Below are 20,051 nucleotides of genomic sequence, written 5' to 3' on the forward strand. Positions count from 1 at the left end.
CGACCGATGTTTGTCAAAATTCTCTACAAGCGTTCATTGCGTTTATAGAAACATTATGGTTTAGCAATTCTCTTTTGACCTTCTCCGTACAATATGACGGTGTGATGCAGAATTATTTTGTGGAGATATAAAACCCAAACCTGAATATTTTGATAGCCTACAATCTTCCCTGTTGGAATGTCTTCATCTCACAATTTTTCTATAGACTGGTTTTCCCCGTCGACCCTTTTTCAATGTTTGTTTTCTTTTCAGTCTTGCTTTGTTCAGACGCGCGCACACGCAAACATGTGAATGCGTACGTCTCTGTATTTTTTTATTTATTTAAATTATTACAAATTTAGCTTCAGTCACTGAGAAACAGTCCAGATGTGTGTGTGCTCACAGGTTTACCTGATGAATCCGAGCCGCAAGCAAAAATCTGTCGTGCATTTTCTGTGTGAGTTCACTTCATTCTTCCATTGGCTGTTGCGCCGTCTCAAATGCGAATAACAAGTTGCATTTATCGTTTGCATTTAATTTTTCTAAAACATACACTGCCTATTTGAAGACTTAAATAAATCGAATAAATCTCTTTAGGACAAAATAGGCTAATTGATTTATTCGCTGGAGTCTATTTTTTTTTTTTTTTGTTTGTTTCATAGGCTAATGCTAAATTAAAGCTGCCTATTTTTCTAACCGTAATTCTGATGATCAGCCTAGGCTACTAGCCTACTACATATCCTAATGCATCAAAAATGCTTTTTATTATATTTAGGCAAATTCAGTTATAGCCTAATCTAAAAATAGAATACTTGCAAATATGCATAACCCATTCAACAACAACAACAACAACATGTGAAGCTATATCCATATTATTTATTAAAATGTGTAGGCCTGTATATCGTGTAAATGTGCGCGTTTGGAATAAATCTCTGAGAACTGGACTCAACTTATTTATTGTTTTGTAGATTTATTCTTTTTTGAAGGGAAAATATGCACGTGTTTCATTTTTTTTTTCATATCACACAAAACCAAAAAACAATTATACAATATAATTTCACGCGTACCTTTTATTCTCCAATATATTCATTTTCACGATATATGATAACGATTTTGTGATATACATTCCATCTTTTAAACCACAAAAACACAACACATACGGTTTTATAACATTTCCACAGCACCCATTGGATTGCACAAAATGAACAAAACAAAAAATAGTCTTATGTAAGTCCCTTTATTTCGACTTGATTTCGATCCAACGACGCTATAAATAAATCTCACTGAGGGGGAACAATTATTAATTGTTTTAATTACGACATTTGCTATCTGATAAACAACGCAATGCTCAAGAATTCAAATTTAGTGATTTGAGTGTGTGGCTTGTTTTAAATTTCCCATGATTTCTTCTGAAATTTCCGACTATTTTTCGTTCTTCCTCTTCTTTGTCTTCATCTTCATTTTTTCATTATTTCAATGTCTTGTAAAAATACGAGTCTCTTCGTGTGTTTTCTGGTGGCTACACTAGAGAGCAATTCAAACGAAATTCTCACGTGTCAATAAAAGCCTCTTTTTCTTCTGACTGAACAGAATATCTGTAATACTGCATGGACATCATATACGTTCAAAATGCATAGTTTATGTACTTCTATTCACCGTCCATTATCTTCTCCCTCTCTATTTTGGTTAAGTAAATGCAAACTGTAACAGGAAAAATAAGACTTGTCCTCAGATCGAATTTAGGGAAATCCATAAATTTGTTTTACACATTAAGGTGACTCTACATACTCTATTGTGTTTTATTGCCATGCCGTTGGTCCCCTGTGATTAATCTGTGTTAGTTCGTCTTCACCGTGTATTGCAGATCATCGCTTTCCACCGCTGAATGTCTTGCACTCTCAGATCCACGCGTGTTTTAATGCTTATGTAAAATGATTTCGATTTGGATTCCTGTGTGATCCGATCTGAAATAAATGCTCATGTAAACCATTAACTCACTCAACAACAAAAATAAATGTTTTGCTCTGGTGTCTATTTTGTAACGCGCGTTGTTGTCCAAGGCATTGAACTGATTGATTTATTGTATGTCAAGGTCAGATTTGCAGACACTTGAGTGAATGAACCTGGGTTAAATGTGTGTTTTTTTTCTTTCCCCCAGTGCTTACAAATCAATTAATGGCATCTAGCATAAAAGTTTGTTTATACTATATATATATGTGTGTGTGTGTGTATTTATTTATATTAGTGCCAGGCAACGATTAATCGCGATTAATCCCATCCAAAATAAAAGTTTGTGTTTACATAATATGTGTGTGTATAGTTATTTTGTATATATCAAATCACACATATGCATGTATATATTTAAGAAAAATGTTAAAAATATTTATATATAATATAAATTATATATAAATATATATACATGCAAATATTTCTTAAATATATACATGCATGTGTGTGCATTTATATACACAAAATAATTATACACATTACACACACATATATTATGTAAACACTTACTTTGGATGCGATTAACCGTTGCCAGCACTAATTTATGTTAGATGCAATTAATCGCGATTAATCGATTTGACCGCATGAGGGGCTTATTGTATGTCAAGGTCAGATTTGCAGACACTTGAATGAATGGACCTGGGTCAAATGGGTTTTATTTTCCTTTTTTTGGGGGGGGGGGGGGATTATTGGTTTGGTTATCAATATGTGGGATGCGTTGTAACACTTAATCACCAAACTACCATTTTCCGAAACTAATCCACCAAGTTGTATTTGTACGCCTCGACGAGACCCTCGATGGAGTGAATGAACCCAGAAATACTACATATTCCCCCGATTACAAATATGGCGACGTCGAAGAACACCTGATGCCACAAGAGCTTTCTCCACAACAGCTTGAGGTGGAAAAGACTCGGGAGGAGAAAACACAAACCCGCGCCCGTCAAACTGCCCGTCAGACCCATGAGGAGCGCGAAGTGTGGCACGTAAATAGCCATTAGCATAGTGAACACGACTAGCGCGCAGCGTAGCGAAAGCCCCCACGATTTGAGCTTCCCGTCGCCTCCGTAGCAGTCCGGGAAAAACGCACGCCCTCCATCTTGGAAGAAAGACTTTTCTAAGACCTCGACGGCGGCGAAGAACGGCAACGGATACGATAGCAGCGCCTTCGAGACTAAGAAGAGGTTGACGACGGCTCTGATTCCCGACGGGAGGTTATCCGTGATCACTTCTTTAGTCTCGTCAGCCCACGTCAGATAAGCCACTAGTGCGAATAAGCCTTTCAGGATACAGGCGGCGATATGAGTCCAGTTCATCATGCAGTGAAACTCACTAGGCTTTTGCATGTTCCCCTCAAGCGATGGAAGGAAGATCTGCGAGGTGTAGCTGAACACGATGATGCCGATCGAGATTGGGAACTTCTTGACGTCGATGTAAAACTTGACCTTGTCCCAGGCCCAGTCTCGCGCCCTTGACAGACAGTACGCGATGACTAGCACGTTGATGATAAAGTGCGCGATGGTGCAGAGCAAGCTGAATTTCGACACGGCTTTGAGGTTCTTGAGGAAAGCGCAAGGCAGAAGAGCGGCGGTCGCGATTATCGCCCAGGATCTCTGGGAAACGGGAAGTGTGGGAAAGCTGTTGTACATCAGGTTTCCGCTCACGACCACGTACAAAATGCAGGTCATCACGAGCTCGATGATTTGGGCTACGTTGACGATGTGGCCTCCTAGCGAGGGGAAGCGTGGCGCGCAGCAAGCGTTGGCAATATCCACATACGAGTCTCTCACTCGTACCAACTGGCCGTCTTCGTTTTCTTCGTACAGGCAAGAGATGAGGATTTTCCCCGTGTAGCAACACACGACCGCGGCGAATATAATGAGGAAGAGTCCGAGATATCCGCCGTGGAGAATGGCGTAGGGTAACCCAAGAACAAACATGCCCTGAGGAGATAAACATAGCAAGGGTTTTATATTCACATCATCCACAGTGTAATATTCACCCTGCCTCTACTCTATTCGACTCTATACAACACGTGATGCGTAAAATCATACCCATATTGGCCTTGGATCATTTAGATGCTGTTTTCAGTTGAAGAATGAACAAAACTTAATTATCTGTAGCTCCAATAATCACAATAAGCTTTGATACACGATATCGGCCGATATACGTTCAATTTTAATGTTATCGTTATCGGCTTAATTAGAAAATTTGGCTGATTTATTAAAGTCGATAAATAGTAGATTATTTCCTTCAGATTCGCACTGTTCAACATGATGGGTCACTTCAATCACTTCAAAAAAGGAAAATACAGTGAAGTGCAAAGCAAGTCTGTCATATAGGCACATCCAATTATAAAAGGGATCATTATAATTGTGTTTTAACTTGTGTGAGACTTTTGTTTTTGTAATCAGGCTCTCAAAAATTCTATAAAATTTTTATTGGCCGATATATCGGCTTTCAAATATAAAGAATTATCGGTATCGGCCAAAATTTTTCTATTGGTGCATCGCTATTCTATTGGATTCTATTCACAGTACAACAGCCAATGAGATGCGTGAAACTGTCCTGAGTGTTTTCAACGCACGATGTTCTTTATTGTATCCTTGAGTTAAAGTCAAGGATTTTGCAGGTTGAGGGAATGAGCCATCATCAGCTTCCCGGTTCACTGCAGGTGTTGGGAATGAGCTTCGGGAATGCAGATGAATTCAGTCCTGACATTTCCATTTGCTGTGAGCAAAGTCACGCTCACCTCATTGTGTCGTCATAAGGATGAATCAAATAGGCAGGGAGTCACGTCACCATGCCAGTTTTGATATAACTGCGCATGATTAAATGTGTGCGGTTTTCATTTTTTTGCGGTTTTCAAACACATTTTAAGTTCTTTTTAACCATCGTCGTCGTGTGTAATAAATCATTCTGAATATGCATATATTTTTAAGATGCATGCTCTCCATTTTACGCACGTCATAAAATAAAAACACACAAAAAACCGAATAACTCATGCAAACCCCACTGATCTCCATCTGCGCGCACAAAAGCCCAGTATAGAAATGCAAGTCGAGCTGAATGCTGTTTAATAAAGCTAGATACCAATGTCACGACATCAGCTCAAGAAAAACCTACGTCATTGCCTCAGAGGCGACTAATCATTTTTGCATAAATATTTTGCAACCTTAAAATTTCCATTTTGATTGATAGGAAAACTTTGAAATGCCAATTTTGATATGCATCGTAATGCGTCCTTACCTGGATCGCGTTGGTCACGTTCCATCCCGCTTCCCAAGCAGTGATTTTGGGCTTGTCCAGGCCGGCTAGTTCCGAGCAGAGTCCTCCGTCTTTGGACGCCGAGGGCGTTGGACCCGTTCCGTCCCTCTGGTAATGACTGTCCCCGTCAAGCGTTCCCTCGCCCGCGATCTCCCCACCGCCAATCTCATCGTTTTTAAGGATGTCCATTTGAAGCCCCTGCCTGTGATCATAGTCCAGATCATCGCATGCCGCGAAACCCAAGCCCTCTTCATCGGTGGCGGCCTGGAAACCCAATTTGGCGAACATCCCACTCACCTTCGCCTGAGACTTATTGGTGACCGTGGTGGCCGCGTTGGAGAGCTTATTAGAGATCTTGCTTCTAATTAACGTGGCCATGATTGCTCTCTTAAACGAGACTGATGTTAAAATTATATTTTTCTTCTTCTTCTCTTTACTCTAGATATATCGAGTTAAGTGTGCGACCGGAGTTCTTTGTCTGCGCATCCACGGAGCGAGAAGAGAACGGACTCTCGGAGTGACGCGTATTCGTTATCTCCAGTTCTGACTGAAATCACGCCTGGTGTTTTTGCTAATTCCGTGTTTCATGTCACTTTCAGACGTAAATGATGCATCCTGCACACCTTCTCTCTCTCTCTCTCTCTCTCTCTCTCTCTTTCTTTTTTTTCTGGCCGAACTCTTACGCGCGCTTCCCAAACGCGAGTGCGTAATTTCCAGTGCGTAAAAAGGAGAATGTTCGTGGTTTTGCGCGCGGGGTTTTCCGTTCTCTGTATCTTCGAGTCCTGTGTTTCAGTGGCCGTCACTGATGCCAATGCGGTACACGGGAGCTCGGGGGTGTTGAGAGAGAGGCACGTGTCACCGTCAGACTGCCAATGCTCTCCGGCTCCCAATGCGCGCATCAGCACGGAAAAAAAAAAAAATCCAGGGTGAAGATTTGCTGCATTTCTAGGGGAGGTGCTTCTAGAACCCCCATCCTCCTCTCCACTCTCATTATGCCCAATATACTTGGTCACAAGCAACACCCAATGGCATCAGGGGTCTCATAGTGTTGCATAACTTTACGCATATAAAAACCGTCTCCACACACCGGACTAGGTCTGAAATGGACACTAAAAGTATTCCTGAAATATTCTTGTTGCTTTTCCCGTCGCAGCTCGAACTCTCCAGTGTTTTTATTGCTTCAGATGAAGGTCAGAACTCAGTTTTAACTCATTTTCAGCAAGAGGAGACCTCGGTGCTGGAATACTCCTTTGAACGGATTTAAAACCTTCTTTCAGTCGAAAAGGGAATGAACAAGAAATGCATCGCAGATTTGACTGAGTTAGACTTGTAGTTGACTAAACACTAAGTTATCTCAAGTGTTTTTGTTTTTATTTGTTAAAAAAGTTGCATGGATATTTCTCATGGATTATTGCGCTGTTTCAGTTATTTAGTTAATCTGCATCATCTTCTCGGGACACTTTTTAAAGCGAATGAAGATGCTTTTGAAAAGGTGTTAGGCAACAGAAAAAAAATGTTTTTCTTTCTCTCTGATGGACTTTCCGTCATAATATGCAGGTGTACTTTATGAAAGCGCATTTCTGTGGATTCCAGCCTGGGACCCGTTTAGGCCTGTGAACGCAATACAGTCGTGTTCGTTTGGATCGAATTATTCACTTGAAATATTGTGAAACATAAAATCTTCAGTTGTTTAAATTATACACGATATTAACATTTCCTTATTCTCGATAGAACTGAATTCACATTTGATCTATAGACAACAACGAAACTCGCGCGTTGAACAAATAAACCTTAACGGATAGACTTTTCTATTTAAATAAACGTCGGTCTGATTATAAATATATTAGAAGATCAAATCTTAACAATTAATCCAAAACATATATTTTCGATATTCTCCTAATAAGTAGTGTTTGCGTTAAAATAAAGCATGGAACAAAATTAAATATTGTTGATCCTAACGGGTGATAAAACCATCAAAACAAATGATGTGTGTAATTGTATAATTATACGGACGTTTGCTGGAAATAAAGAAACACTTTTGAAAACGGACAGTTTCACTGAATCTAAATCGTTTTAGAAAGTTTCATTAATATTACGTTATAGATCAAATATAACGTGATTCCGTGAGTGTGATTGAAGGTTTGCGCTGAATCTGTAAATGCGTTATAGTTGTGTCGCTACACACTACAGATGTAGACATGTTCGTGTCGCCCTGTTGAGTTGGTCATATCTGATCTGCGCTGGTCTTCCCCGGAGGGCTTCTTTATCCCGGTCTCGTGTTCCCGGTTCCCGGTGGGAGCGGAACGGGTTAATCGCAGCGCGTTATCAGGCGCGCGCAGAGCTCGAGCGCGAACAATACAATCTCCACCAGAACAGCGCTTCACATCAAACCCACTGACAGGGAATCACAGCAGGAAAAATAGAGGAATACCATTATATAAAATAGCCTCTGTTATAGGCCTATTGTTGGCTATAAAATATAGGGATAATAATTATATAAAATGTGTTCTAGGCCTATTGTAGGCTAGAATATACTGAAGAAATATACAAATATGTTATAGGCGTATTGTAGGCTAGAATATATAGGAATATAATTATATAAATATGTTATAGGCCTATTGTTGTCTGTAATATATCACTGTTTTAACCCAACTTTGGGTCAAATACAGCCGTTGGGTTAATTTTAAATTAGATTTTTAACCCTGTGTTTGGGTTTGTCCACCCAGCATTTTTTAGATTGTACTATAGGTAATTGTAATATAATTATATAAAATATGTTACAGGCCTATTGTTGGCTATAATTTATGAATATAATTCTATATAAAAATATGTTATTGTAGGCTATAATATATACTATAGGAATATCATTTTATAAAAATATGTTGTAGGCCTATTGTTTATATGAAAATATAATAGCTTTTTTTCGGCTTTCTGAGCATTATGAAGGAATAAGGCTGATTAATCATGTTTTCCTGGTGTGTTTAAAGCTCTTCAGGATCTGTTTGGGGAAAGTCCTGTAAATCACACACTCCTCCAGTGTGAAAACGCTTCGGATTGATTTTCCTCACCTCCACAATCACTCTATCGACATCATTCCCGTTCTTTGTTCGCCTTGAATGTGTGTTTCTCGCCGGCGAAATGCAAAGACCAAACGTGAGACTGTCGTAAAGGTGTGTTTTCGGTGCGATGGCACGCGCTTAAATCTCACTCCTCTCGTTCAGTTTATTACCCTTCAGAAGAATCATAGAGGGCAATAAGAGGTCATGGCGCTTCTCCCGAGAGTCTCTCCACACAGAACCCTCAATCTCTCCCTCGGGACACTGATCCAGGATCAGTCACTGCGGTCTTCAATGCTATCTCGCTCCACAAGGTGATCTCACACACTATTGTTGTAGAAAGCAGTGTCATGATTCTGTGTGTCACGGCGGATCCTGAAACAAAAGGGTTTCGTCGGACCGAGCGATCCTCATCCCTCCCTCCCGGCTTCATTCGGCTCTGTCCTTTTTCTCATTACACACTTCAGTGAGTCGAGCGAGTGTAGCGGAGCGGTTCCCCTTTCTTCCTTTGCTATATATTAGAGACAGATCATTAATTATCTTCGCACTGAGAACTCTAACGCAGAAGGGACACTCGTAAACTCTGAAGAAATGCACAATAATGACGACTCTCCCAAACGCGTGCAGAATGCAGGAAAAACCTCGAATGGCAACTCTGCGTTTATGAAATGTACGCCGTCTAACCTGTATTTGCATCCAAAACAAGCACAAGCACATGCATTCTGCATTATACACTAAAAAAATGCATTATTCACATTTATTTGTATAGCGCTTTTCACAATACACATCTTTACGAAAAATGCATATTACAATTTACAGTGATCTGTTATCAGAGGAAACTGTCTAAGTTATGTATTTCAGAAATGCACATATGCAAAAATCACAGCTAGCAAAAAAAATATTAATTTAAACAATGTAATAATTTAAGGCAGAAACAATGATCTCACTGAAGTAATGAATATCTTAAATAAATACAAATACAGTGTTGTTTAGTATTGGTGCACTAACAGTCGAGCTGCATTCCGGGATGAGATGTTCCCATGTTTGTTCCCGGTGTTCCTCAGCACTGGCAGCCTCTTCTGCGGCTCAGCGAGGCGGAAAATAACACATAACACACTTCAATTAGAGAGCCAAACTGAAGAGACACGTGGCTCTCCGGGGGCGCATCGAAATTAGCCATCCGCTGGCGTCGGCCGCGCTCTGAATCCAGAACTATTAGCATCACAATCCCACGTACATTATTGTGCTGATTAGCCTCTATCAGAACAAATGTGTGCTGCTTTTAGAAGTGGAGTCACTAGTAGATCATACAGATCCCAACACTTTCATCACATGCTGTCCTCACATGTATGATTAATATTAGATTCGCAAATTAATCTTTTATTTAGAGCAAAATGTTATCTTTCAAGCACCGAAATATTTTACACTTTCCGTATACAGTGATGCCATAGAAGAACCATCGTTTCTCTCTAGTGTAAAGAACATTTTAATGATCTAAACACCCGTTTCCACTATAAAGAACAATGGAGAGATTCTGTCGATGTCGTGAAGAACCTTCATTTTTAAGCCTAAACTTCTTTTACCTTTTCATAAAGATACGTATAACTGCACTGTGATAAGTTATGAATAAAACAAAGATTAATGGAGCAGGTTATACAAGAAATACCATTTCAGTGTTTTTAATTCAAAATTTCATGTTTACCTGCAATTTCTTTGAAAATATTTGTGGAATTTACTTGCAATTTCTGTGTGATTTTTATTATTATTTTTTGTTATTTAGTGTAGTACAGACTAACAAAACCTTTAATGACAAACATTTACTACTTTTGAATATCAGAAAACATTTCATTCATGATATATACACATATTTCTTATATATCTGAAGCAAAGATGAGTTGAGAGTCAAAAAAACAAAATAGAAAAATCACATCCCATAACTCAAATAAATCCATCCCTTTTATCCATAAACACACACACACACACACACACACACACACACACACACACACACACGAGAGTGAAATCCAGGTGGTCTTGTGGTAACCACTTAAAAGCCTTTTCATTTATCCTAATGCGTCTGTTTAATGGCCTATTATGAGATCCCGGGAGAGATGTGGGTTATATTAACCCTGCTAGTGCAGAGAATGAATGCTGCTCACACACACACACACACACACACACACACACACACACACACACACACACAGCTCTTCAATCAGTCGCTCTCTCTGCATGTCAGATAAAAGAGCAACCCCTCTGCTTTCTGAAGTGACCTGCATATATTCACGCGCGTGTCTCTCGTTGTTGATCGCTGCTGTTTTACTCTCTACAACAGTGTTTCTGCAGTCCAGACTCACTCCATCAGCGTGTGGATTTCTCTCTCCTCGTTCGGCCGTTCGTTCGGCCGCTGTTCCCCCCCGCCAGGACACATTAACATTGTAATTGCCTTTTAGCCCTCTCCTTTGAACACACTGTAAACTGGCCGTGCTCCTCCGGGATCGAGAGCCTGAGGCCTACACAATCAACACAGCAATCTGTTTCCATTATATGCTTCTTACAGCCTCTATAGACTGAGACATAGACTGTGTGTGTGTGTGTGTGTGTGTGTGCAATTTCAGTCTAGATACTATTGAAGTGGATTCAGATAAGACTTTGTGCATAAAAATGAACTGGAATATAAATTTTAATCATAAAATACCATTAAAGTGAGACTGAATATGGAGCATGCACTGGCTGTGTGTGTGTGTGTGTGTGTGTGTGTGTGTGTGTGTGCACTGAACATGTTAGTCTCTCGGTTCATGAATAAATGACGATAACAGCTCAGTTTTCCACATGGGACAGTTTTGTGCCCTGTTAAACAAACGAACACACGTTTACAGATCAAAGCTACACCCGTTCTGGTCGAACTCTCGCTGTTGACTTCATCAAACATCGCCACCCTTTTATTTCCTTCATGTTCTTATTTTTTTTCCCTCTGGAACAAAACACAAACTGTCCGTGAGTGAAAGTCCCATTGAAACAGCAATAATTACAGTCATTACCACACAAACGCCAGCACTCGTTGAGATGAAGACCACCTGCTTTTAATAACAGTGCGATCATTCAAATGAGATGCAAATTAGTTATTTCGTAACTGACGTGTCACAACTGTAAAGTGTTCACATTAATAAAATCTCAACGAATATGAAAAATATGAGCAGCGGCCGCCGTGTTTTTTGCATTTATTCGCTGAGAGCCTCATGAATATTCATAGCTCGTGCGTTCAAAAGCGCTGTGACGTCATCCGTCGCGCTTTCTTTGATTTTAATTGGACGGAGCAGGAGTAAAGAGAAGTGCTGTGTTGACGGGCAATTCACAGAAGCGGCAGACAGACTCGGGAAACCCTCGAGCGCTTGAATAGAGTCTGTGTTTCATTAACAACACATGATTCAACATCACCGCTATTGATCTGAGAAGAAATAACACAAATGCTGTCTGGAGACCTTCTGTGCCAATCAAAAACATTTTGTTTATTAAAGCAATGACCCTATAACCATTTGATGCATAATATTAAGACACAAATACACACACAAAATAATGTTTCTGTTTGCTTAAAATCTTTTTTGATGGTATGGGTCACACACCTGCCAACTGCAATAAAAGGTAAAGGTGTTTTATAATGATGATAATAACAATATGAATGGTTTCAATGGTTTTTAAAGATCTCACCACTAATTTGATCATTTTAAAAGATAATTGCAACTTTTTTTCTCACTATTGTATGTTTACATATCGCAATTTTGACTTTATTTCTCAGAATTGTGTTTATATCTCGCAATTCTGACTTTATATCTCACAATTCTGACTTTATATCTCACAATTCTGACTTTATATCTCACAATTCTGACTTTATATCTCGCAATTCTGACTTTATATCTCACAATTCTGACTTTATATCTCACAATTCTGACTTTATATCTCGCAATTCTGACTTTATATCTCGCAATTCTGACTTTATATTTCACAATTCTGACTTTATATTTCACAATTCTGACTTTATATCTCGCAATTCTGACTTTATATCTCACAATTCTGACTTTATATCTCGCAATTCTGACTTTATATCTCACAATTCTGACTTTATATCTTGCAATTCTGACTTTATATCTCGCAATTCTGACTTTATATCTCGCAATTCTGACTTTATATCTCGCAATTCTGACTTTATATCTCGCAATTCTGACTTTATATCTCACAATTCTGACTTTATATCTTGCAATTCTGACTTTATATCGCGCAACTCTGACTTTATATCTCGCAATTCTGACTTTATATCTCACAATTCTGACTTTATATCTTGCAATTCGGACTTTATATCACGCAATTCTGACTTTATATCTTGCAATTCGGACTTTATATCTCGCAATTCTGACTATCTCGTAATTCAGACTATATCTCACAATTCTGACTTTATATCTCGCAATTCTGACTTTATATCTCACAATTCTGACTTTATATCACGCAATTCTGACTATCTTGTAATTCAGACTTTATATCTCACAAATCTGACTTTATATCTCACAATTCTGACTTTATAATTTGCAATTCTGACTTTATAATTCGCAATTCTGACTTTATATCTCGTAATTCAGACTTTATATCTCACAATTCTGACTTTATAATTTGCAATTCTGACTTTATAATTCGCAATTCTGACTTTATATCTCGTAATTCAGACTTTATATCTCACAATTCTGACTTTATATCTCGCAATTCTGACTTTATATCTCACAATTCTGACTTTATATCTCGCAATTCTGACTTTATATCTCACAATTCTGACTTTATATCTCACAATTCTGACTTTATATCTCACAATTCAGAATTTATATCTCGCAATTCTGACTTTATAATTCGCAATTCTGACTTTATAATTCGCAATTCGGACTTTATATCTCGCAATTCGGACTTTATATCTCGCAATTCAGACTTTATATCTCGCAATTCGGACTTTATATCTCGCAATTCTGACTATATATCGCAATTCTGACTTTATATCTCGCAATTCTGACTTTATATCTCGCAATTCGGACTTTATATCTCGCAATTCTGACTATATATCGCAATTCGGACTTTATATCTCGCAATTCGGACTTTATATCTCGCAATTCAGACTTTATATCTCGCAATTCGGACTTTATATCTCGCAATTCTGACTATATATCGCAATTCTGACTTTATGTCTCGCAATTCTACTTTTATAACACACAATTGCGACTTTACATCATGCAATTCGGACTTTATATCTTCCAATGACGAGTTATAAAGTCAGAATTGCGAGATATAAACATGCAGTTCGGAGAAAAAAAATCAGAATTGCAAGTTTATTTCTTGCAATTGGAACTTAATTATATCATTTAAAGATATAAAGTCAGAATTGGGTGATATAAACTCACAACTGTGAGGAAAAAAATTAAGAATTGTGAATAACATTTTTTGGGGGATTTCTTTTTTTTTTATTCTGTAGCGGAAACAATCTTCCATTGCCCACTGTAGACTATAGTATTAATATGAATGGCTGTAGGAACACCCAATTTGTTCATATCTAATTGACAAATTCCAGTAAAACCTTTGGACAGATTCAAACTATAGTTAGTCTTATTAACCTCGTCCTGCGTTTGAATCGATTCATGGTTTTCTCAGGAGTTTTCTTCTTTAACTGACCCTAATGTTGGACTCAAGGAAAGGGTCAAAGGCAGACCTGAGGGCATCAGTAAACACTCTGTGTGTGTGTGTGTGTGTGTAGTCGCTGTGAGCTCTCACACCATGGCTTCTGTTTCCTATAGAGTACATTAGTGCCTGCCCACTTTTTCAGTGCCAAATTATTTTTTCCATTCATTTCTCCCATAGGGATTTCAAAAAAAGTATTTTTTAAAGCATTATAAGCCCTGAACCGAGCCGACCGTCCATGAAGAGAATCACAGCATTACAAACTTTGATTTGAAGCAAAAAATTATTAAACAAAAGTACAAGACAGTGTGCAGTGAGGGGGAGGACTACAAATCCCATGAAGCATTGCGAACAACATGATTTAATTAAAAATGGAGAAATTTACTCATTATAAAATGTTTATAATATATAAAACAATATCTTTTACGTTTATTGCAAATTATGCATATATAGTCAAATATTTAGAGAGAGATCGACTCGATTACGTCATTCACAGTGGCTCCATGGGAGTGGGCGGATAATAAAAGTAATAAAACGTTGTTTTTTATAGAATTTTTTACTTCATTGGAATGGTATGAAACTTGGTAAAGGTTTGGACACTTGCTGTGTGAACACAACACACACACACACACACACACACACACACACACACACACACACACACACACACACACACGCACACACACACACACAACATTGGCATGATTCGAAAAGGTTAGTTGGTCCTGAAAAAAAATAGTCACTCTTTAATTGTTCACAGAAATGAATGTGGGATTTCCTCTAGTGGAAGCGTTAGGAACTGCAGCCGAACACACTCTCACTGAAAGCTCGTTTTTTAAGATATCATCCTCAAATTTGCAACACAAATTTGCAACACAAAAAAACACTTTGATTTTCTCAGTTTTAGAGTAAAGTGTGTTTTGGTTATATATTACATATATAAAAATAGTTTTTTTCATAACAATAAATGTAAAAAAAAAAAAGTTAATTTTTTTTAACTTGGGCAATAATAAGTCAAGTGTCGTCTTTAAAAAGAAGAGCTGATGCTCTCTATACGAGTCTCCAGTCGCTGCAGGCGGTGTCTGTGTGTGTGTGTGTGTGTGTTTCTCCACCCCGTCGTCCCGATGCCCTTTAAAACACCCGCTTCCTCTCACCGAGGTCAAGTGTGTGTCGTGTGTGTGTCGTGTGTGTCTGATCTTCACGACCACCTCCGTCTACAGGAGAGCTGAGTGTGTGTGGCAGCTGTGTGTAACCTGTGTAACCAGTGGAAGCGTGATGTCATGAGGTCAATATGATAGTGTTGTTTGACAGATCTCGCTTTTTTCTTTCTGTGTGTGTGTGTGTGTGTGTGTGTGTGTGTGTGTGTGTGTGTGTGTGTGTGTGTGTGTGTGTACGCACTCATTCCCCTCTTTTCTGCATCATAAAGCGTTCTGCGTAATACACACTCGTGGTCTTTTACCAGACGATTGTGCGCCGCTGCAGAAACGCAAACACAGAGCTGAATGTTTCCTATATCCAGTTTGTCCCATTATCTTGTTTCCTCACATTGAGGCTGTAAAACCAAAGAAGATTCATTTTGTTTGCTGTGGAAACGGTCCATTTGTCTTTGGCCATTATCTGACATTGGAGACGGGCTCCTCAATCATCGACTCGCTTGCATGAAAACAATATATATGCGAATAAATGCTTTACCAGTTCAGCTTCTGAATGTGGCGTTTCAAAAGAATATGTTTGCTCTTTATGTCTTTTAGATTTATGTTTTAATGTGGAAAATATAGATTGTTTTAGATGGTTACATTTGACATACAAGTCTCTTCTGCCAAACAAGGCTGTGTTTATTTAATCAAAAATACAGTAAAAACAGTGAAATATTATTATAATGCTGTTTTCTATGTGAATATACAGTAAAGTGTAATTTATTCCTGTGATCAAAGCTGAATGTTCAGCATCATTACTCCAGTCTTCAGTGTCACATGATCCTTCAGAAATCACTCTAATATGAGGATTTGATGATCAAGAAACATTTATGATTATTATCAGTGTTGAAACAGTTTCATATTTTTGTGGAAACTGTGATACATTACCATTCAAAAGTTTAGGGTCAGTAAGATCTAAAAAAAAAAAAAAAATGAATACTGTTATTTATCTACGTTTATAAAACGGTTAGTTCCAGTCCTTGATTCTGATTGGTCAATAGCTGTATATTATTCATGATGATAAAACACTTTGACCGCTTCACCCAACGGCAACCACTATGTTTGTTCTCTTTGAGTATCGTGAGAGATCGAGTAAGTAAATGTTCCTGCATTTACAGTAGATTTAGCATCTTCCTTCAGGTCAGTCCTATATCCGTAATAAAACATCCGTTTGAATGTCCGCTGTGATATATTGTCCTTTTAACAGTTCAGGGGTTTACCTGTGCCCTGACTCGCTAGTCATTTGTCAGTTAGTTACGTCTTGCTTCTCACACGGTTCCTAAACCATCAGCCAATCAGAACAGCGTGTGGGCGGAGTCTCGCGGCACCAGAGAGTAATCCTGACGTCAATCGCAAGAAAATGGATAAGTAGCTTCATAATCAAATTCACAAATATTACACCATTTAAACATTATTAAAAATACATAGGCTGAGTTACTAAAACAATATTTGTTAAAGAATGCACTTGTTTGTTCACAGTTTGAGCGTTCTTGTTTCCATTTATTTAATTTCAAGATCTGAGGTGAATTATCCAGTGTTGCTTTTACAGCGTCAAAGCTGGAGCACTAAATGATATTCAAAGTCACATTTCACGCTTTTAACATTAAATAAAGCACATAAACAGTACCTGAGATCATCATCGCCACACTTTGTGCTTGTTGTCCCAGCGCGACGTCACAGAAAAATAGAAACCGTCTCTAAAATAGAGTCGTCACGTGTCGCCGTCGCGGCTGGTTAGGACAAACACTGATTAAAGCCCCGTTCACACTACAAGCGACTTTGTCGCTGCATGTCGCCAGCGGCTGGCGGTGAGGTCGTTAGCGGGCGTTCCCACTACTGGTTGCCTAGTGATGTTTGTGAGTGACATTCATGGATGTTACTCCATGTTGTAGACAACAAAACTGTTTTCTTGCCTCTACAAGCTAACATTTTGGAAGGAAAAGTCTAAATATAAATGGAATCAGTACATTAAATGCATAATATTAAAGATGAATGAGAAACAGCGAGTGCCCTGTGCTATCGCGGCTATTTAACTGCAGCAAATGGGCAAATACTGGTCTTTCTGAGTTCACGAAACCATTCAGGCTCGGAGTCAGCACGGCGAGTACCACTGTATGTACACGGAGACATATCATACATTATTGGACAGCTTCTGACCAGTGTTAATTTCGTTGACGAATAATTTTCGTCATTATTTTCGTCAACGACATTTTTTCACAGACGAAAACGAGACGATAACTAAATAAAAACTAGTTTTGAATGACGAAAACTATGACGAAAATCTATTGACATTTTCGTCAACGAATAAAAACTAGACGAAAATGTTAGATAGTGACGATTTGGGAAGCGATCCGGTCTGATGTCCTGCGTTTGTGGTAGATGCGCATATTTGTACTGTGACGTGCTGATCTTCCCAGCGGCACACGAGTTGGCATGCGCTGCATGTCTCATCAAACGTTAAAACATGTAAACGTCTGGGAGAATGAGTAGAGCAGACATGTAGATCTGAATAAGAGTGACGACGCAAAAAAAGAGCTCTATTCGGTACGGTTTTCTGTGCGCACACACCCGACCCGCGAAGCGTGCAGCCATAGACACCTATACAGCGCGCGAGTACGGAATTGAGCTCTCTTTCGTTTCTGAATCGACAGATACACACAACATTATGTCTAAATGTCCGTTTTGGAGAGTATTCACGTAAATAATGTGGGTTATGTCTTAAACAGTTGTGAATGTATCATATGTGCATCAGTGCAATTGGATCCGCATGTCATTCGACATGATCCGATGTCTTAAAGTGACAGTGAGTAATAAACCTAATGCGGTCTGTGTCCTTAATATTGATCAAGCAACAAAAGAAAAAGAGAAAAGCATTCACTGCTCGTTAATAGCTTTAAAATAAGGATTAATTATATTTAATTCATACAAATAAATATGTCTGTTTGAAAGAATAGAGAATGATGTATGCAAGTTATAAAGAATTCATATGCTATCATTCATTGAAAAAGAAGACTGTGTTTAGGAAAAGTGTTTTATTTAATTTTAGGACATTTTTTAAGTTACAGTAGTTAAATCTGTATCTGTATTGCACGTTCAAACTTTAAAATCATTCATATTAGCAGGTTAATGTTTTCTCTGGGAGTATATGGGTTTGGAAATTTTAGAGAAATTCTAAATGAATGCATTTCAATTTAAACCCATTATATTTTAAATCAAAATTTGCTGTCAAAATTAACACTGATGTGAGATTATCTTTTGTGAAAAAGCTACAGTCAGTGTTTTTGACATTAAGAATAAAAAAAAAATACGTTTTGTATTACAGCCGTTAAATCTGTGTATGTATTGCATATTCAAACCTTAATACATAACAGACTGATAAACATTTAGTCAGGTCAACTGTCGACTAGATTTAGTCGACTAAAATCTGCTAATATTTGTTCTACTAAAACAAAACTAGACTAAGACTAAAAGACTTTAAGACTAGACTAAGACTAAAACTCTTATGATATTTAGTCGACTAAAACTAGACTAAGACTAAAAGATTTCAGGTGACTAAAATGTGACTAAAACTAAATGGTGTGTTATTCAAAAGACTAAGACTAAGACTAAATCAGAATTTGCTGTCAAAATTAACACTGCTTCTGACTGCTAAAATAAACTTCTCATTCATCTTGCCCCGGTCAGACGCGGCACTGAAGAGTGACGGATCACGTGTGCTCCACTGACTTCACTCCTATTGGTTGTCGCTCCCGAAAGTCGCTCTTCATTTGCATAAAGTTGAACAGATCTCGCCAGACACGCCCCATCCAGTCGCCAACGGTCGCGACTGCGCGTCACCGGAAGTCGTCCGCTCCCCATTGAAAATGAATGGTATCGCGTCGCTTGGTCGCGTGTAGTGTGAACGTAGCTTAACATGGAAAATAAAAATGTATCGCACGTCGCGTCGTGTGTAGTTAGGACACGGTGTGAAAGTCTTCTCTACTGACTGACTCACTCATAAACACAGTCTTTGTCACCATCTAATGGCGAAATAATGTAACTTATGCAGCTGTACACGGTCACGGTCAGGGACTATTTTTTCCAGCGGAAGGAAGGCTTTTAGTTATTTTACTTCATGAAAGTTGCACTAATACATATTTTTATGCTTTAATATTTGTATTGTGTGGTAACCTTTTTATAAAAGCAATAAGGTAGTCGAGGCTAGTGCTGTATCGTGAATAAGTGACGGCTGAAGGGTTACTCCGCTTCGCGTCGTGACTAACAACGCCCTTCAGCTTTATTCACACAGCACTAGCCTCGAGTACCTTATTGCTTACCTATATCTATTTCTCTTATTATATATAAAGACATTTATAATGTTACAAAAGATTCTATTTCAAATAAATACGGTTCTTTTGAACTTTCTATTCATCAAAGAATCCTGAAAATTAAATGTATCACAGTTTCCACAAAAATATGAAGCAGCAAAATTGTAATAATATTTGACAACATTACTATTTTACAATATTTATGATGAGCTCAAGAGACTCCTTTCAAAAACATTAAAAAACCTTAATTATTCCAAACCTTTGACCAGTAGTATACATGTATTTCATATATTTGTTATTTGATTGTTCGAAAGGAATAAATCGCCCATGAATGAAACTTCTGTCATGATCAGGAAGAGCGACAGTAAATCAGTTTTAATCCGTTCTCTCGTGTTTCTCGTGTCGTTTTCGTCCATCTTTCTCCCGGCGTGGTCTTTGTGTTCTGGAGCAGTAATGTGGGATAATTGTGACTTTCCTTTAATTTCAGTCTGAGTGTCAGGAAAACACACACACACACACACACACACACA

General features: G+C 38.3%; 1 protein-coding gene and 1 pseudogene across 2 annotated transcripts in view; both read right to left on the reverse strand.

The window, feature by feature from the left end:
• Positions 1 to 20,051, reverse strand: part of LOC308700167 — a 69,471-nt pseudogene that overhangs the window by 33,407 nt on the left and 16,013 nt on the right. The gene's annotated exons all lie outside the window — the stretch shown is intronic.
• slc32a1 (solute carrier family 32 member 1) lies at positions 2,742 to 5,631 on the reverse strand (the record flags this gene model as incomplete). The annotated part of the gene is made up of 2 exons (XM_081381587.1): positions 2,742 to 3,929; positions 5,236 to 5,631. The coding sequence occupies 2 exons, from the start codon at positions 5,629 to 5,631 to the stop codon at positions 2,742 to 2,744; spliced, it is 1,584 nt and encodes a 527-aa protein (XP_081237713.1).

This window comes from Scardinius erythrophthalmus (assembly GCF_964197995.2).
Source record: "Scardinius erythrophthalmus genome assembly, chromosome: 12".
Classification (NCBI taxonomy): Eukaryota; Metazoa; Chordata; class Actinopteri; order Cypriniformes; family Leuciscidae; genus Scardinius; species Scardinius erythrophthalmus.